The sequence below is a fragment of the Pseudophryne corroboree genome, chromosome 1 (genome assembly GCF_028390025.1).
Source record: "Pseudophryne corroboree isolate aPseCor3 chromosome 1, aPseCor3.hap2, whole genome shotgun sequence".
Lineage (NCBI taxonomy): Eukaryota > Metazoa > Chordata > Amphibia > Anura > Myobatrachidae > Pseudophryne > Pseudophryne corroboree.
Window position 1 is genome coordinate 228581861 of NC_086444.1, and position 13540 is coordinate 228595400.

Here is a 13540-nt window from a genome sequence, read left to right on the forward strand (position 1 = left end):
CAAAACATTGCAGGTTACACGGCAAAGTTAATAGCAGAATACCGTATCCTAACAACTCCTACATTATGGATTTCTGAGGAATGTAGCTTACAGGATGCAAGCCGTGCTAGCGGGCTGTACAGATGGAGGCGGGCGTGCGCACATATTGCCGGAGCGTCTCTATCCACGCATCCGTGACGGAGACTCGTCTCTGTCCGGGGCGCATGCGTGTCCATGACGGAGACACGCGCCATTCACTAGAATGGGACAGCGTCTCTGTTCACGCCCTGCGGGGCTAGGTGCACGGATTGCCTAGTCACGCCGTGAGTGCACGCCTGTGATGGAGCCGCACTGGATGAGTGCAGCTCCATCTGTAGTTATGTGACCGGCGATCAGGAGAATGTCGGTCACATTACCTCCTCCTACATCCCGCCCCTTCACAATCCCGACACCCATAGAGTGGGAATAGAACCCGTGGCGAGCGCAGCAAGTCCGCAAGGGTCTTTTTGCACTCTACCCCCCACCCCACACACACACACACACACACACACACACCTCCACCACCGCCGGCATGGCGGCTGCCGGTAACACGATACACACCCTTGCTAGCTTATATATATCTTTCTCATTGCTTGAAGTCCAAGTGCCAGATCCTAAAACATTTATTAATATAGCACTGATATATTACACAGCAGTTTGTTTAGGGACACCAGTCTCTGTATCAGTGAAGCATACAATCCATGTTCACATCAGATGATCTCACACACATGTTATGACAGTAGCCACTTAGCCTACCAGCATGTTTCTGGACTGTGGGAAGAATACGGAGCACCTGGAAGAGACTCACATCATTGTGGACGTAGCAATGCTGCCTACCATGATAGAATGATTACTGCTTTAAAAATAGTCTGACTCACCGGAAATACGCTCGTGCCTGCATCTCGCAGGCTATAACGTAAACCCCTCATTCATCTTTCTGATCTCATTGGTACTTTTACACAGATAACAAAACATTGCAGGTTACACGGCAAAGTTAATAGCAGAATACCGTATCCTAACAACTCCTACATTATGGATTTCTGAGGAATGTAGCTTACAGGATGCAAGCCGTGCTAGCGGGCTGTACAGATGGAGGCGGGCGTGCGCACATATTGCCGGAGCGTTTCTGTCCACGCATCCGTGACGGAGACTCGTCTCTGTCCGGGGCGCATGCGTATCCATGACGGAGACACGCCCCATTCACTAGAATGGGACAGCGTCTCTGTTCACGCCAAGCGGGGCTAGGTGCACGGATTGCCTAGTCACGCCGTGAGTGCACGCCTGTGATGGAGCCGCACTGGATGAGTGCAGCTCCATCTGTAGTTATGTGACCGGCGATCAGGAGAATGTCGGTCACATTACCTCCTCCTACATCCCGCCCCTTCACAATCCCGACACCCATAGAGTGGGAATAGAACCCGTGGCGAGCGCAGCAAGTCCGCAAGGGTCTTTTTGCACTCTACCCCCCCACACACACACCTCCACCACCGCTGGCATGGCGGCTGCCGGTAACACGATACACACCCTTGCTAGCTTATATATATCTTTCTCATTGCTTAAAGTCCAAGTGCCAGATCCTAAAACATTTATTAATATAGCACTGATATATTACACAGCAGTTTGTTTAGGGACACCAGTCTCTGTATCAGTGAAGCATACAATCCATGTTCACATCAGATGATCTCACACACATGTTATGACAGTAGCCACTTAGCCTACCAGCATGTTTCTGGACTGTGGGAAGAATACGGAGCACCTGGAAGAAACTCACGTCATTGTGGACGTAGCAATGCTGCCTACCATGCCGTGCAATGTATTACTGTAATGCCATTTCCTCCTTGTGACGTGTTTAGCAAACTTTATGACCATTATTTCATTTCCCTTGTGTTGGATTTAAAAGTTATTTTAGTGTACAGTCCATTTTTCTTCTATCATTCATTTATGTATTTATTGCTGTACAGATGTGTCCTCTTACACCCTTGCTGCAGTCATGCTAAACAGCCCTTGAAAGTGCGCCATGCTGTGGCGGGACTATGTAGCGCTGAGCGTCTTTTTTGCATTTTTTTTCTGCAAAATTTCATCTTAGATGTAAAGTAATGTAATAGGACACACAATCAGCTTCTGCTGATTAAAATGATATGCTGCATGTCTGTATGACAAGCCTATATTCTGTGTGTAATTGCGGCTCTGCATCTGAAATGAAACTTTACAGTGTTATCCAGGAAAACACTGTAGCATAGCATTTTGTATGCAAATACAGTTGCAGTCACACACAATATTGGCATGCTGCATATCATTTTAATCAGCAGAAGCTGCTTGTGCCTACTATTACACTACTTTGCGTCTAAGATGCAGTTTTGCGGATAAAACGCAAAATAAGACGCTTGCCACTACAGAGTCACTCAACACTCACGCGTTGTGTAACGCAACTTATAGTGCACAGAGCAAAGATGTAAGAGGACACATCTGTAGGTTTATAATTTATTATGTAATATAGCTTTTTGTTGTTTTCTCTCTTAGAGAAATAACCCATAAATGGAGCCCAAGGCAAATAGGAGGACATATTCTCCTTAAAGGGTGAGTGAAGCTTTCACTTTATACTGATTGTAAACCTTGTATGAAAAGTATTCTTCTCCCTGTAATAGGGTGATTGTGCTTTTGTTGAACTACTTTACTGATGATGATCATTGATCAAGTGCTAGATTCCCTGAGATGTCAGTGTTCTGATCTTTATTCTTGGTGAAGCTAAAGTAGTTTGTACACTGCATAACTGAACAAGCAATACTACAGTCATTCATTCATTATGTTGGGAATTTTTTTGCGTGAGTGAAGTGGATGCTGTCGCGTCAGGAGATTCATGTGTTCCCAAGAATGACACTGGCAGTGGTTCAGTAATTGGGGCTATGCGCAGAAAACTCAATATGTAGCTCTTGTGCATGAGGTAATACTAAAGCAGGTGAACAGACAACATGATGTGAGACAAGCACCTAGTGTAAAAGTGAGGCTGAATAGATTACAGCTGAGGGCTGCCTGCACGTTGTCTTCGAACCAGGATCGGCTGGAGTAGGTCTGATGTCAGGCTGGATAATGTCTAATGCTGCTTATCTGGACTGGAACCGGCTGGAGCAGTTCTGATGTAAGGATGGCACTGACTAATGTGTCTTATCTGGACTGGAACCATCTGGAGTAGAACAGCTGAGAAGCTGAGTGAGTCTCCTATGAAGGAATGTGCACCTAGCTGGGTTTTGCTGATCTCCAGTTGAGTGATGGAATGCCTATAGCAACCCAGCTGCGATATCAGAATGGAGACACTAGTCAAGATTGCCACAATCAGGTAGTGACTGAGGCAAAGGCAGATCAGACTGATTAGTAGCAGGCAGGGATGCAGCTGAATAAGCAACGTTGCTCTGACGGCTTGTTTGTGAACAAGGACGTCCTTTTATAGGAACAGTTACCCGTGGACTGGCTGAGAGACTTTCTCCTATTGGTGGGACTCCGGCCAGCTGTTATGGAAGAAGATGGCTGTGCTCATCAATTGTAGCTGGTGGGAATCCCAGCGTGGAGATCGCTAGATACAACAGGAGACCCTGACACAGAGAGCAGCCATTGCAGCGGGAGCTGAGTGGAGTGGCCAGCGACACTGCTAGAGCAGCGCACTAACCGGTAGACAGTGACGTCTGCATCTGGGGTCTCTATGGACCATGACAGATGCATTTTATTTTGTATGGCATTTCGTCTTTAATGTGTATTTACCATTCATAGTAAAAATGACATTCATGTTTGCTGATGTCTGTATTTCGCAGGTTGGTCTACGCGATTGCTACTCCCTTCTATTCAGCAAGTCTAATTGAAACTGTACAGGTAATCACTGTTTATTATTTTTTAAGATTTCATTAATTCGGAGATAAAAAAAAGTAGTGAAACTCCAATGCAAACTTCCAAGACCTATTGCCATAATCATCTGCTTCATCCGTTGGTTGTAGTGCAGATTTAAGATAAGGGAATTTATACATTTGGTCGAGGAACTGTCAGGTGTGTGGTTCATCCTTTTGAGCTGTTGCCAATAATAATGGCAAACTTGGGGCATCACTCTTTCTCTTTGGCAGCTTTTCCTCACTGAGACCCATCGTATACAATCAGGTTTAACACCTTAACCACAGAATGTGAGCCAGATGGGCAGTGATATATAGGATGGCAGACCCAGTTGGACTAGATCTTTCCCTTAGCCTATATCTATGTTTCTCTTGCGTCCTAGAGGATGCTGGGGTCCATATTAGTACCATTGGGTATAGACGTGTCCACCGGGAGCCAATGGCACTTTAAGAATTTAACAGTGTGGGCTGGCTCCTCCCTCTATGCCCCTCCTACCAGACTCAGTTTAGAAAATGTGTCCGGAGGAGCCGGTCACAGCTAGGGGAGCTCTACAGAGCTTTCTTAGTAAAAGTTTATTTTAGAGGTTTTTTTATTTTACAGGGAGGCTGCTGGCAACAGTGTCACCTATCAAAGGACACAGTCAGTGCTAGTTAAGGGTCTCCCTATACCTAATAGCGCTGTGTGTGGGTTGACTCCAATCTCTGTCTCTATCTGCCATTCTTGGGGGGGAAACTCTGTCTGCCCTGTACCCTGTGTGTATGTGGGGTGTACAAGCAAACATGTCTAGAGACTCTGTCTCATATGCTGCAGAGGATTTATCTTCTCAGGAAGATCCCATCCCATGTAATCAGGATTGCACTGTTGTAGCGCAGATCCCAGTTAGAGAACCGGAGTGGTTAGCCTCTCTTAGGGGGGCTATTTCTCAGATTTCTGAAAGGGTTGCAAGGACTGAGCATGGAACTCAGGTATTGCAGTCCTCTATGGCAGTATGGTCCGAGACTGCTCTCTCGGGGCCCCCTGCGGTACAGTCTCGCAAACGTGCTCTTACCCAAATACCGATTCTGACACAGCAGACGGTGATGGGGATGTGTTGAGGGGGGCGGCATCACTTGCTAAGGGGGTGCAGTTGATTATTGAGGCCATGCGGGATGTGTTACATATTTCTGACACACCTCTTGAGGAGGCCTTTTTCAAAGACAGTAAGAAAGCCCCTCTCACCTTCTCGGCATCTAAGGAATTAAATGCTATATTTGAAAAATCCTGGGAAAACCCGAGAAAAAATTCCAGATCCCTAAAAGGGTTCTGGTTGCTTTTCCCTTCCCGGAAGACGATAGAAAATAAATGGGAGTCCCCGCCTATAGTTGACGCCTGTGTCTCCAGGCTGTCAAAACAGGCAGTCTTACCAGTCCCGGGTTCTACCTCGTTGAAGGACTCGGCAGATCGCAAGGTGGATGCTACGCTCAAATCCATATACACGGCTTCAGGAGCTGTACTGCGGCCTACTATTGCCTGTGCATGGATTTCTAAAGCTATAGCAAAGTGGTCAATCACTCTGCAGGAGGACTTGACTGTGATGGATAAAGGTGATGTTGATTTATTTTTATGTAACATATAGGATTCTGCAGGGTTCCTGGTAGAATCCATGAATGATCTGGGTTCCATGGCTGCGGGGATCTCCTCCATGTCCGTCTCGGCTTGCAGGGGTCTCTGGCTGCGTCAATGGTCTGCGGACGCGGAATCCAGGAAAAGTGTGGAGAGCCTACCCTACACAGGTCAGGCTCTGTTTGTGGAGGCGCTGGATGCGTGGATTGCCACGGCTACCGCAGGTAAGTCTTCTTTTCTCCCCTCAGCTGCACCGGCTACGAAGAAGCCTTTTACTCCCAACACGTCACAGTCCTTTCGGCCCGCTGGGCCTAGAAAGAACAAGCCCTCTCACACCTTTTTTAGAGGTGGTTGTGCCAAATCCAAAAAGCCTGCTCCCGCAGGTTACAAGGACCAGAAGCCTGCGCCTGGTACCTCAAATTCCTCAGCATGACGGACCGCACAGCCTAGAGGTAGGTCAGGTGGGAGCAAGACTCCGGCATTTCAGCCACGTCTGGGTGTCGTCTGGCCTGGACCCCTGGATACAGGATATTGTGTCCAGGGGGTACAGGCTGGAGTTTCAAGCTCTCCCACCTCACCGTTTCATCAAATCAGGCTTGCCAACTCTGCCGGCAGAGAGCTATTCTACTGGACGCTATCCGAAAATTGGTAGTGTCCGAGGTCATTGTTCCAGCTCCACCTCATCAGTTGAACAAATTTTACTATTCGAACCTTTTTGTTGTACCGAAGCCGGATGGTTCGGTAAGACCAATTCTGAACTTGAAATCTTTGAACCCTTATCTCAGGGACTTCATATTCAAGATTGAGTCTCTAAGAGCAGTTATCTCAGGACTGACGGAGGGGGAGTTCCTGGTGTCCCTGGACATCAAGGATGCGTACCTCCACATTCCCATTTGGTCGCCGCATCAGGCCTCTCAGGTTTGCACTCTTAGACGATCACGATCAATTTCAAGCACTGCCGTTCAGTCTCTCCACGGCATTGAGGGTGTTCACCAAGGTGATGGCAGAGATGATGGTTCTCCTCTGCAAGCAGGGGGTGAACATAATTCCATATCTGGACGATATGCTGATCAAGGTATCGTCCAGGGAGAAGCTGTAAAGATCAATTGCTCTCAAGACACAGCTGCTCAAGGAGCACAGTTGGATCCTGAACCTTCCAAAGTCTCATCTGGGGCCGACAAGGAGGCTGTCTTTCCTGGGGATGATCCTCGACACGGAGGTGCAGAGGGTGTTTCTACTGGTGGAGAAAGCGTTGGTGATTCAAACAATGGTCCGGGATGTCTTGAAGGCTGCCCGGGTATCGGTTCATCAGTGCATCTGCCTTCTGGGGAAGATGGTTGCCTCCTACAAGGCTCTGCAGTACGGAAGGCTTCATGCTCGATCCTTTAAAGTGGTCGGGATCTTGCCTACATATGCACCAAAGGATACATCTGTCACCGAAAAGCCAGGATTTCGCTCCTCTGGTGGCTACAACTACCACACCTTCTGGAGAACCGAAGGTTCGGAGTTCAGGACGGAATCCTTCTAACCACGGATGCAAGTCTAAGAGGTTGGGGAGCAGTCGCTCAAGTAGAAACCTTTCAAGGAAGGTGGTCAAGTCAGGAGTCTCTTCTTTCGATAAACATCCTGGAACTAAGAGCTGTATGCAACGGCCTTCTTCAAGCAGCACACCTTCTACAGGATCAGGCTGTTCAGGTTCAGTCGAACAACGTGACCACAGTGGCCTACATAAACCGACAAGGCGGAAAGAAGAGCAGGGCTGCAATGTCAGAGGTGTCAAGAATCCTCCTCTGGGCAGAACGGCACACTGTAGCGATGTCCGCAATCTTCATTCCTGGAGTAGACAACTGGTAAGCAGACTTCCTCAGCAGACACGGTCTCCATCCAGGAAAGTGTTCGAGGAAGTAACCGGTTAGTGGGGGGTTCCTCACATAGACATGATGGCCTCCCGCCTCAACAAGAAGCTGCGTAGGTACTGTTCCAGGTCGAGGGACCCGCAGGCAGTGGACGCACTAGTAACACAGTGGGTGTTCACGTCAGTGTATGTGTTCCCTTCACTTCCTCTAATTCCAAAATTTCTACAACTTGTAAAAAGAACAAAAGTTCTGGCAATCCTCATTGCTCCAGACTGGCCAAGGAGGGATTGGTACGCGGGTCTGCTGGCTCTACTGCTGGAAGTTCCACGGCCCCTACCTCTTCGTGAGGATCTTCTACTGCAGGGGCCGTTTGCTTATCAAGACTTACCACGGCTACGTTTGACGGCATGGTGGTTGAGTGCCAGATCTTAGCTCGGAAGGGTATTCCGAGTGAGGTTATTCATACCCTGATACAGGCTAGGAAGGGGGTAACGTCTAAACACTACCATCGAATTTGGAAAAAATGTGTCTTGGTGTGAATCCAAGAAATTTCCTGCGGTGGAGTTTCAACTTGGACGTTTTCTCCTTTTCCTACAAGCAGGTGTTGATATGGGCCTGAGATTGGGCCCCATCAAGGTCCAGATCTCCGCTTTATCCATTTTCTTCCAGAAAAAATTGGCTGTCCTCCCTGAGGTTCAGACCTTTTTGAAAGGGGTTCTGCACATCCAGCCTCCCTTTGTGGCGCCAACGGCACCCTATGTGGTGTTACAGTTCCTGCAATCGGATTGGTTTGAGCCTCTACATGAGGCTGAAATCAAGTTTCTTACGTGGAAGGCGGTCACTTTGTGGGCCTCGGCTTCTGCACGACATGTGTCGGATTTGGGGGCTTTGTCCTGTAAAAGTCCCTATCTGGTCTTCCATGAAGATAGGGCAGAACTCAGGACTCGTCAGCAGTTCCTTCCTAAGGTTGTTTCACTTTTCATATCAACCAACCTATTTTGGTGCCAGTGGCTACGGACTCCTCAATTGCTTCAAAGGCCTTGGATGTTGTAAGGGCTTTGAAGATTTATGTGAAGAGGACGGCTCATCATAGAAAATCTGTCTCTGTTTGTCCTCTATGATCCCAAGAAAATTGGGTGTCCTGCTTTAAAGCAGTCGATTTAACGCTGGATCAGGTTTACCATCCAGCATGCATATTCTACTGCAGGATTGCCATGTCCAAAATCTGTTAAGGCCCACTCTACTCGTAAGGTTGGTTCTTCCTGGGCAGCTGCCCGGGGTGTCTCTGCTTTGCAGAGCAGCTACTTGGTCTGGATCGAACATGTTTGTTAAGATTTACAAGTTCGATACTTTGGCCTCTGATGACCTCAAGTTTGGTCAATCAGTTTTGCAGGAGCCTACGCGCTCTCCCTCCCGTTCTGGGAGCTTTGGTACTTCCCCATGGTACTAATGTGGACCCCAGCATCCTCTAGGACATGGGTCTTCAACCTGCGGCCCTCCAGCTGCTGTGAAACTACACATCCCAGCATGCACTGCCTCAGTTTTAGCATACCTTAATAGCAAAACTGTGGCAGGGCATGCTGGGATGTGTAGTTTCACAGCAGCTGGAGGGCCGCAGGTTGAAGACCCATGCTCTAGGACATAAGAGAAAATAGGATTTTAATTACCTAACGGTAAATCCTTTTCTCGTAGTCCGTAGAGGATGCTGGGCGCTCGCCCAGCGCTTTGTTTTCCTGTGGTGGTTATTTAGTTCAGTACTTAAATATGGTTGAAGGCTGCGCTCACATTGGGGGATGGTGGCTGAGTGTGCAGCTGACCTGGAGGTGTCCCACCTCCTGTTACAATTGCGTATTTCGTGGTGGTCAGCGCGCTCTAAAGGGTGTGCGAGGGATTGGATTGATTGGAGAGGTGGATGGTGGTGTGTGAAGTGATGTGTTCTCTGTGTATCTATTTGTAGGGGATGTGGTAATGATCACTCGATGTAAATGAAATATAGGATTTTATTTGGATGTAATAGGATTAATATTCCATAGTCAATAATGAATGTCCCAGGTTGGTTCACCACTTATCAGGTGTGTCTTGCAGACTACCCTTTCTCTGAGTATACCCTCCTATTGGTATACTGATGGAGCTACAGCTCAGGTAAATGTTAGGTATGCCCTAGGGGCCACCTTTACCATAGGTGTGGATGGTCCTATGTATCCTCTGATGCTGTGTCTATTGTTAGGTTTGTGGTTAAGTTTATGGTGTGACTAGTGCGGCGTCCCGCCTGTCAGACCCTTCCGTGTGTGGCAACGAGTGGCGTGGTCATATACTGTGTAATGAAACTTACCGCCGGGGGCAGGTGCTACCTGCCGCCGGTGACCAGTTCTTAGCCGTCCTCAAGCCTGTGTTCCTCGATGTATCCTCTCTGGGTGTCCTCCGTGTCTCAGAAGCCGCGCACCTTGTCTGTAAATGCCGGTCTCCTAAACTCCCGTCCCGTCCTCTGACTTCCTGGTTCGCGCGTCACGTGCCGGGTCACGTGAGCGCGATGTGTGCGGAAGCGTCTCCTTCTCCAGCCGGAGAGAGGAGAATGTATGTGGCAATGTCGGTAGTAAAGTCTGTGGGTCCCAACGCGTTTCAGCACTGATGCCTTTTTCTAGGGTTGTACTGCCTGGTTCCTAGGTAAGTTCTGCGTTCTTTACTGTTTCAGCTGTTGCTGAGTTTTCCGGCCTGTTGGCCGGATTTGTCTTGTTGTGTGAGCTTGTATGAATCTCACCACTATCTGTGTATTTCCTTCTCTCGAAGTATGTTGTCCCCTCGGGCACAGTTTCTAGACTGAGTCTGGTAGGAGGGGCATAGAGGGTGGAGCTAGCCCACACTGTTAAACTCTTAAAGTGCCAATGGCTCCTGGTGGACCCGTCTATACCCCATGGTACTAATATGGACCCCGGCATCCTCTACGGACTACGAGAAAAGGATTTACCGGTAGGTAATTAAAATCCTATTTTTAAGCTTGGTACACACTTTTACGATTGCTCGTGTTCAAGTTAATACTCCCAATCAGAAGAACAGTGTGTCTTCATCTTGAGCAGCTTGCAGCCTCCTGCAAGCTCCAAACACAATGTGCTAAAGTAGCTTCTATGTGCGTACAGGCTTCTATGGGCTTGGGACAGTAGATAAGATGCAACCTCCCGATCCTGGCCGTTGCAGGAGCATTAGCTGATAAACTGCTTATAAGGCTCCTGCAACAGTACAGCATACACACCTATACAGTCGTCCGCCTGTTCACTTGATATCAGGTGGTCGGGCAATGGATTGTATAGTTGTGTACCCAGCTTTACTCATCTTGCACATCCTCCAAGGGAGAAGAGGAAATTGCCTCCTCCTGACTTCGTAGCTATCTCGCCAAGTGCGCCGATTGGGCTCAGTGCCTGGTGAAGTCTATTCAGGGGCTTTGGAAGTTTATTCTTCTCTTTGGAAGTTGGTATTGTGGTTAAACAACAAAAGGGGTGTCATATCCGTTATATACAATACACCTTTACAGTGTAGAGGTTCAAGTCGCTAAACCTCTGTGTGTTGGGGATGTGCCATCCCATGCACAGATCTCATCTCTTGTTCCCCACCATTAACCTCTAGAACAGGCGTTGGCAATAGGCGGCCCTGCAGCTGCTGTGGGGCTACACAATTTTGATATCCGTGCATGCTGGGATGTGTTCGACTGCAGTTAGGGGGCGTCTTATTGCTCACCCCTGCTCTAGGAGATGAAAGACATTAAAGTTTCAGGGGAGGGTACATATTGGATATTTTACATGACTAACTAACTAACTACAGATATGTCCTCATATATCTTTGCTGCAGTCATGCCCTGATGTCGGGATCTTCAATGTGGGTTGGTCATATGACCAGCAGCACCCAGACTGCCAGGATATAGTATGTATTCCACACATCTGTATTCCTTAAAGTCTATACCGGTATTCTGTGAATACAAATTTTGCAAACTAGGGTTTCTCTTCACAGTTTGGGAACAGAACATGGTACAGTCCTTGTAACATTAGCAGCTGGAAAGCTTATACTTCTGTGAATCCTACAACTTAGAATGGGGATTGATGAACACCATGAAGAGACAGATTGCAAATAATTTTTTCCATTTTGGTTTGGATTGAGCAGCTGAATTCTGTATCAATCACGGGATTGATCCATCTGTGAAGGGCAGTGAGAACTGATGTCAGTATTACAGACTTCTTGATTGGTTATTTCTCTTAAGACAGGAAGTGAGGATCTTTCCAGACCATGTATAAACTAACCACTGCAATAAATTGAGGCGTGCATGCGTTGTCTTTTTTGCTTTCTACATAAAATGTTCTTTATTTAAATTTGTTGTCTTTTTTTTAATGCAGAGTGAGATCATCCATGACAACCCTGGTATTTTGGATTGTTTGAAGGAAGGCTTTGGCAGACTTATGGGACTAGGAGTACCACACAGCAAACGTCTGTTGCCTCTCCTTGTCCTGACATTCCCTACTGTCGTCCATGGTGTGTTGCACTATATCATCAGTTCTCTTGTCCAGAAATGTGTTTTATTCTTCATAAAGAAAAAGAATACTGTCCGAATTCCAACAGAAGGAACAAATGCAGCCCAGAACATTTTGGAAGATTATTTCCCAGAACTATTAGCCAATTTTGCAGCCAGTCTCTGTGCTGACATCTTGCTGTATCCTCTTGAGACCGCTATGCATCGCCTTCACATTCAAGGCACACGCACAATAATAGATAATACAGACCTTGGTTATGAAGTATTACCTATTAACACTCAATATGAGGGATTGAGAGACTGCGTTAATACAATCAGGCGTGAAGAAGGGATGCTGGGCTTCTACAAAGGTTTCGGAGCTGTGGTGGTTCAGTACACTCTTCATGCTACTGTTTTGCAAATTACTAAAATCATTTATTCCTCTCTGTTGCAAAATTCTAGCCAGTGATTGTATCTCATACCGTTTTGGTACAACATGTTTCAAAGTAAGCTAAGGCTTATGGTTTATGTTATTGGGGGTATAGTTCAAGGCCATTGTTTCAGGGCTGTTTCTGATCAGAACTACATGTATCGACGGAGGCTTGCAGGTTGAATTCACCGTTCTCCTAACTCTTGATGTTGTGTGCGGTGCTATTGATTTTGGCTGCAGTGTAAGAGCTGGTGGTAACATTCTCAAATCTATATTTAAATGTTTCATAACTACTGGTCTTTGTTGATTAAGAAATATATTTGTTACCCATACTTGGTATTCAAAAAAAAAGAAGATTGTTTCTGTTCAATGAAGATGGTACTGGGTTTGTTGCATAAGACCTTTCTGCCGCACCTGCTTAAGTAAAATTATAAATAGAGATAAATAACAAAATGAATAGTTATGAGAGTACATATATCATAGTATATATATATATATATATATATATATATATATATATATATATCATAGTACTGAAAGGTCAGCATATACGTTTGTGAATGTTCCCAATGATACCGGATCTACTTGTATTCTAGATCTAGTAAGTACGCAGCTTCTGGGAAAACTGTATAGTTAGTCCTGTCGAAACGGTCAGTCACATCCCCTGCACATGAGTGTTTTTGTCATTGTAAAGAAATGTAATATTGTCTAAGCTTGCAAGCAAACATTGTATTGAGATGCCCCATTATTGAAACTGTGGATGGTGGATTAGAAGTGCTTGTGTAAATATTAAACCCGACATTCTTTTAAAAGAAAGGTTTGCACATTTGGCTAGTTTATTAAAACTATTTTGTATGGAGTTTTTTTTTTAATCTATGTTGTTTCGGTTATATCATTGTCATTTATTTGTAATCCCAACGCGAAAGTGCTGAAAGGACAGTTACAAATCTTAGAAAATACAAGTACATACAAATGAGAACAAGTTGCTACAAAACTCATGCACAAGATTAATGATAAGAACCCAGTAGGAAAGACCAAAAAAAGAAGCACTTTACCAAAAAAAGAAGCACTTTACACCTACTGTAGATAAATCCATGTTGGGGCTTATTTAAAATGTATAGAGCTTTATAGTTGGCAAGGGGCATGTCATAGACTAATTCTAAATTTCAGTGAAAAACCAAAGTTGTTCAGTATTTGTACACTGCATACAAAAGCAGTCAGTATTTCCCCAGCATGCAAAAATTAAATTCATTTGTATCCCTTAGTTTT

General features: G+C 46.1%; 1 protein-coding gene across 1 annotated transcript in view; it reads left to right on the forward strand.

Moving 5' to 3' along the window:
* SLC25A46 (solute carrier family 25 member 46) overlaps positions 1-13130 on the forward strand; it is a 117969-nt gene extending 104839 nt beyond the window's left edge. Inside the window, exons 6-8 of the mRNA XM_063964110.1 lie at positions 2539-2595; positions 3822-3879; positions 11729-13130. Coding sequence (XP_063820180.1) covers positions 2539-2595; positions 3822-3879; positions 11729-12310 — 697 coding nt within the window. The 3' untranslated portion in view covers positions 12311-13130. The remainder of the gene's footprint in view (positions 1-2538; positions 2596-3821; positions 3880-11728) is intronic.
* Positions 13131-13540: the final 410 nt, after the last annotated feature.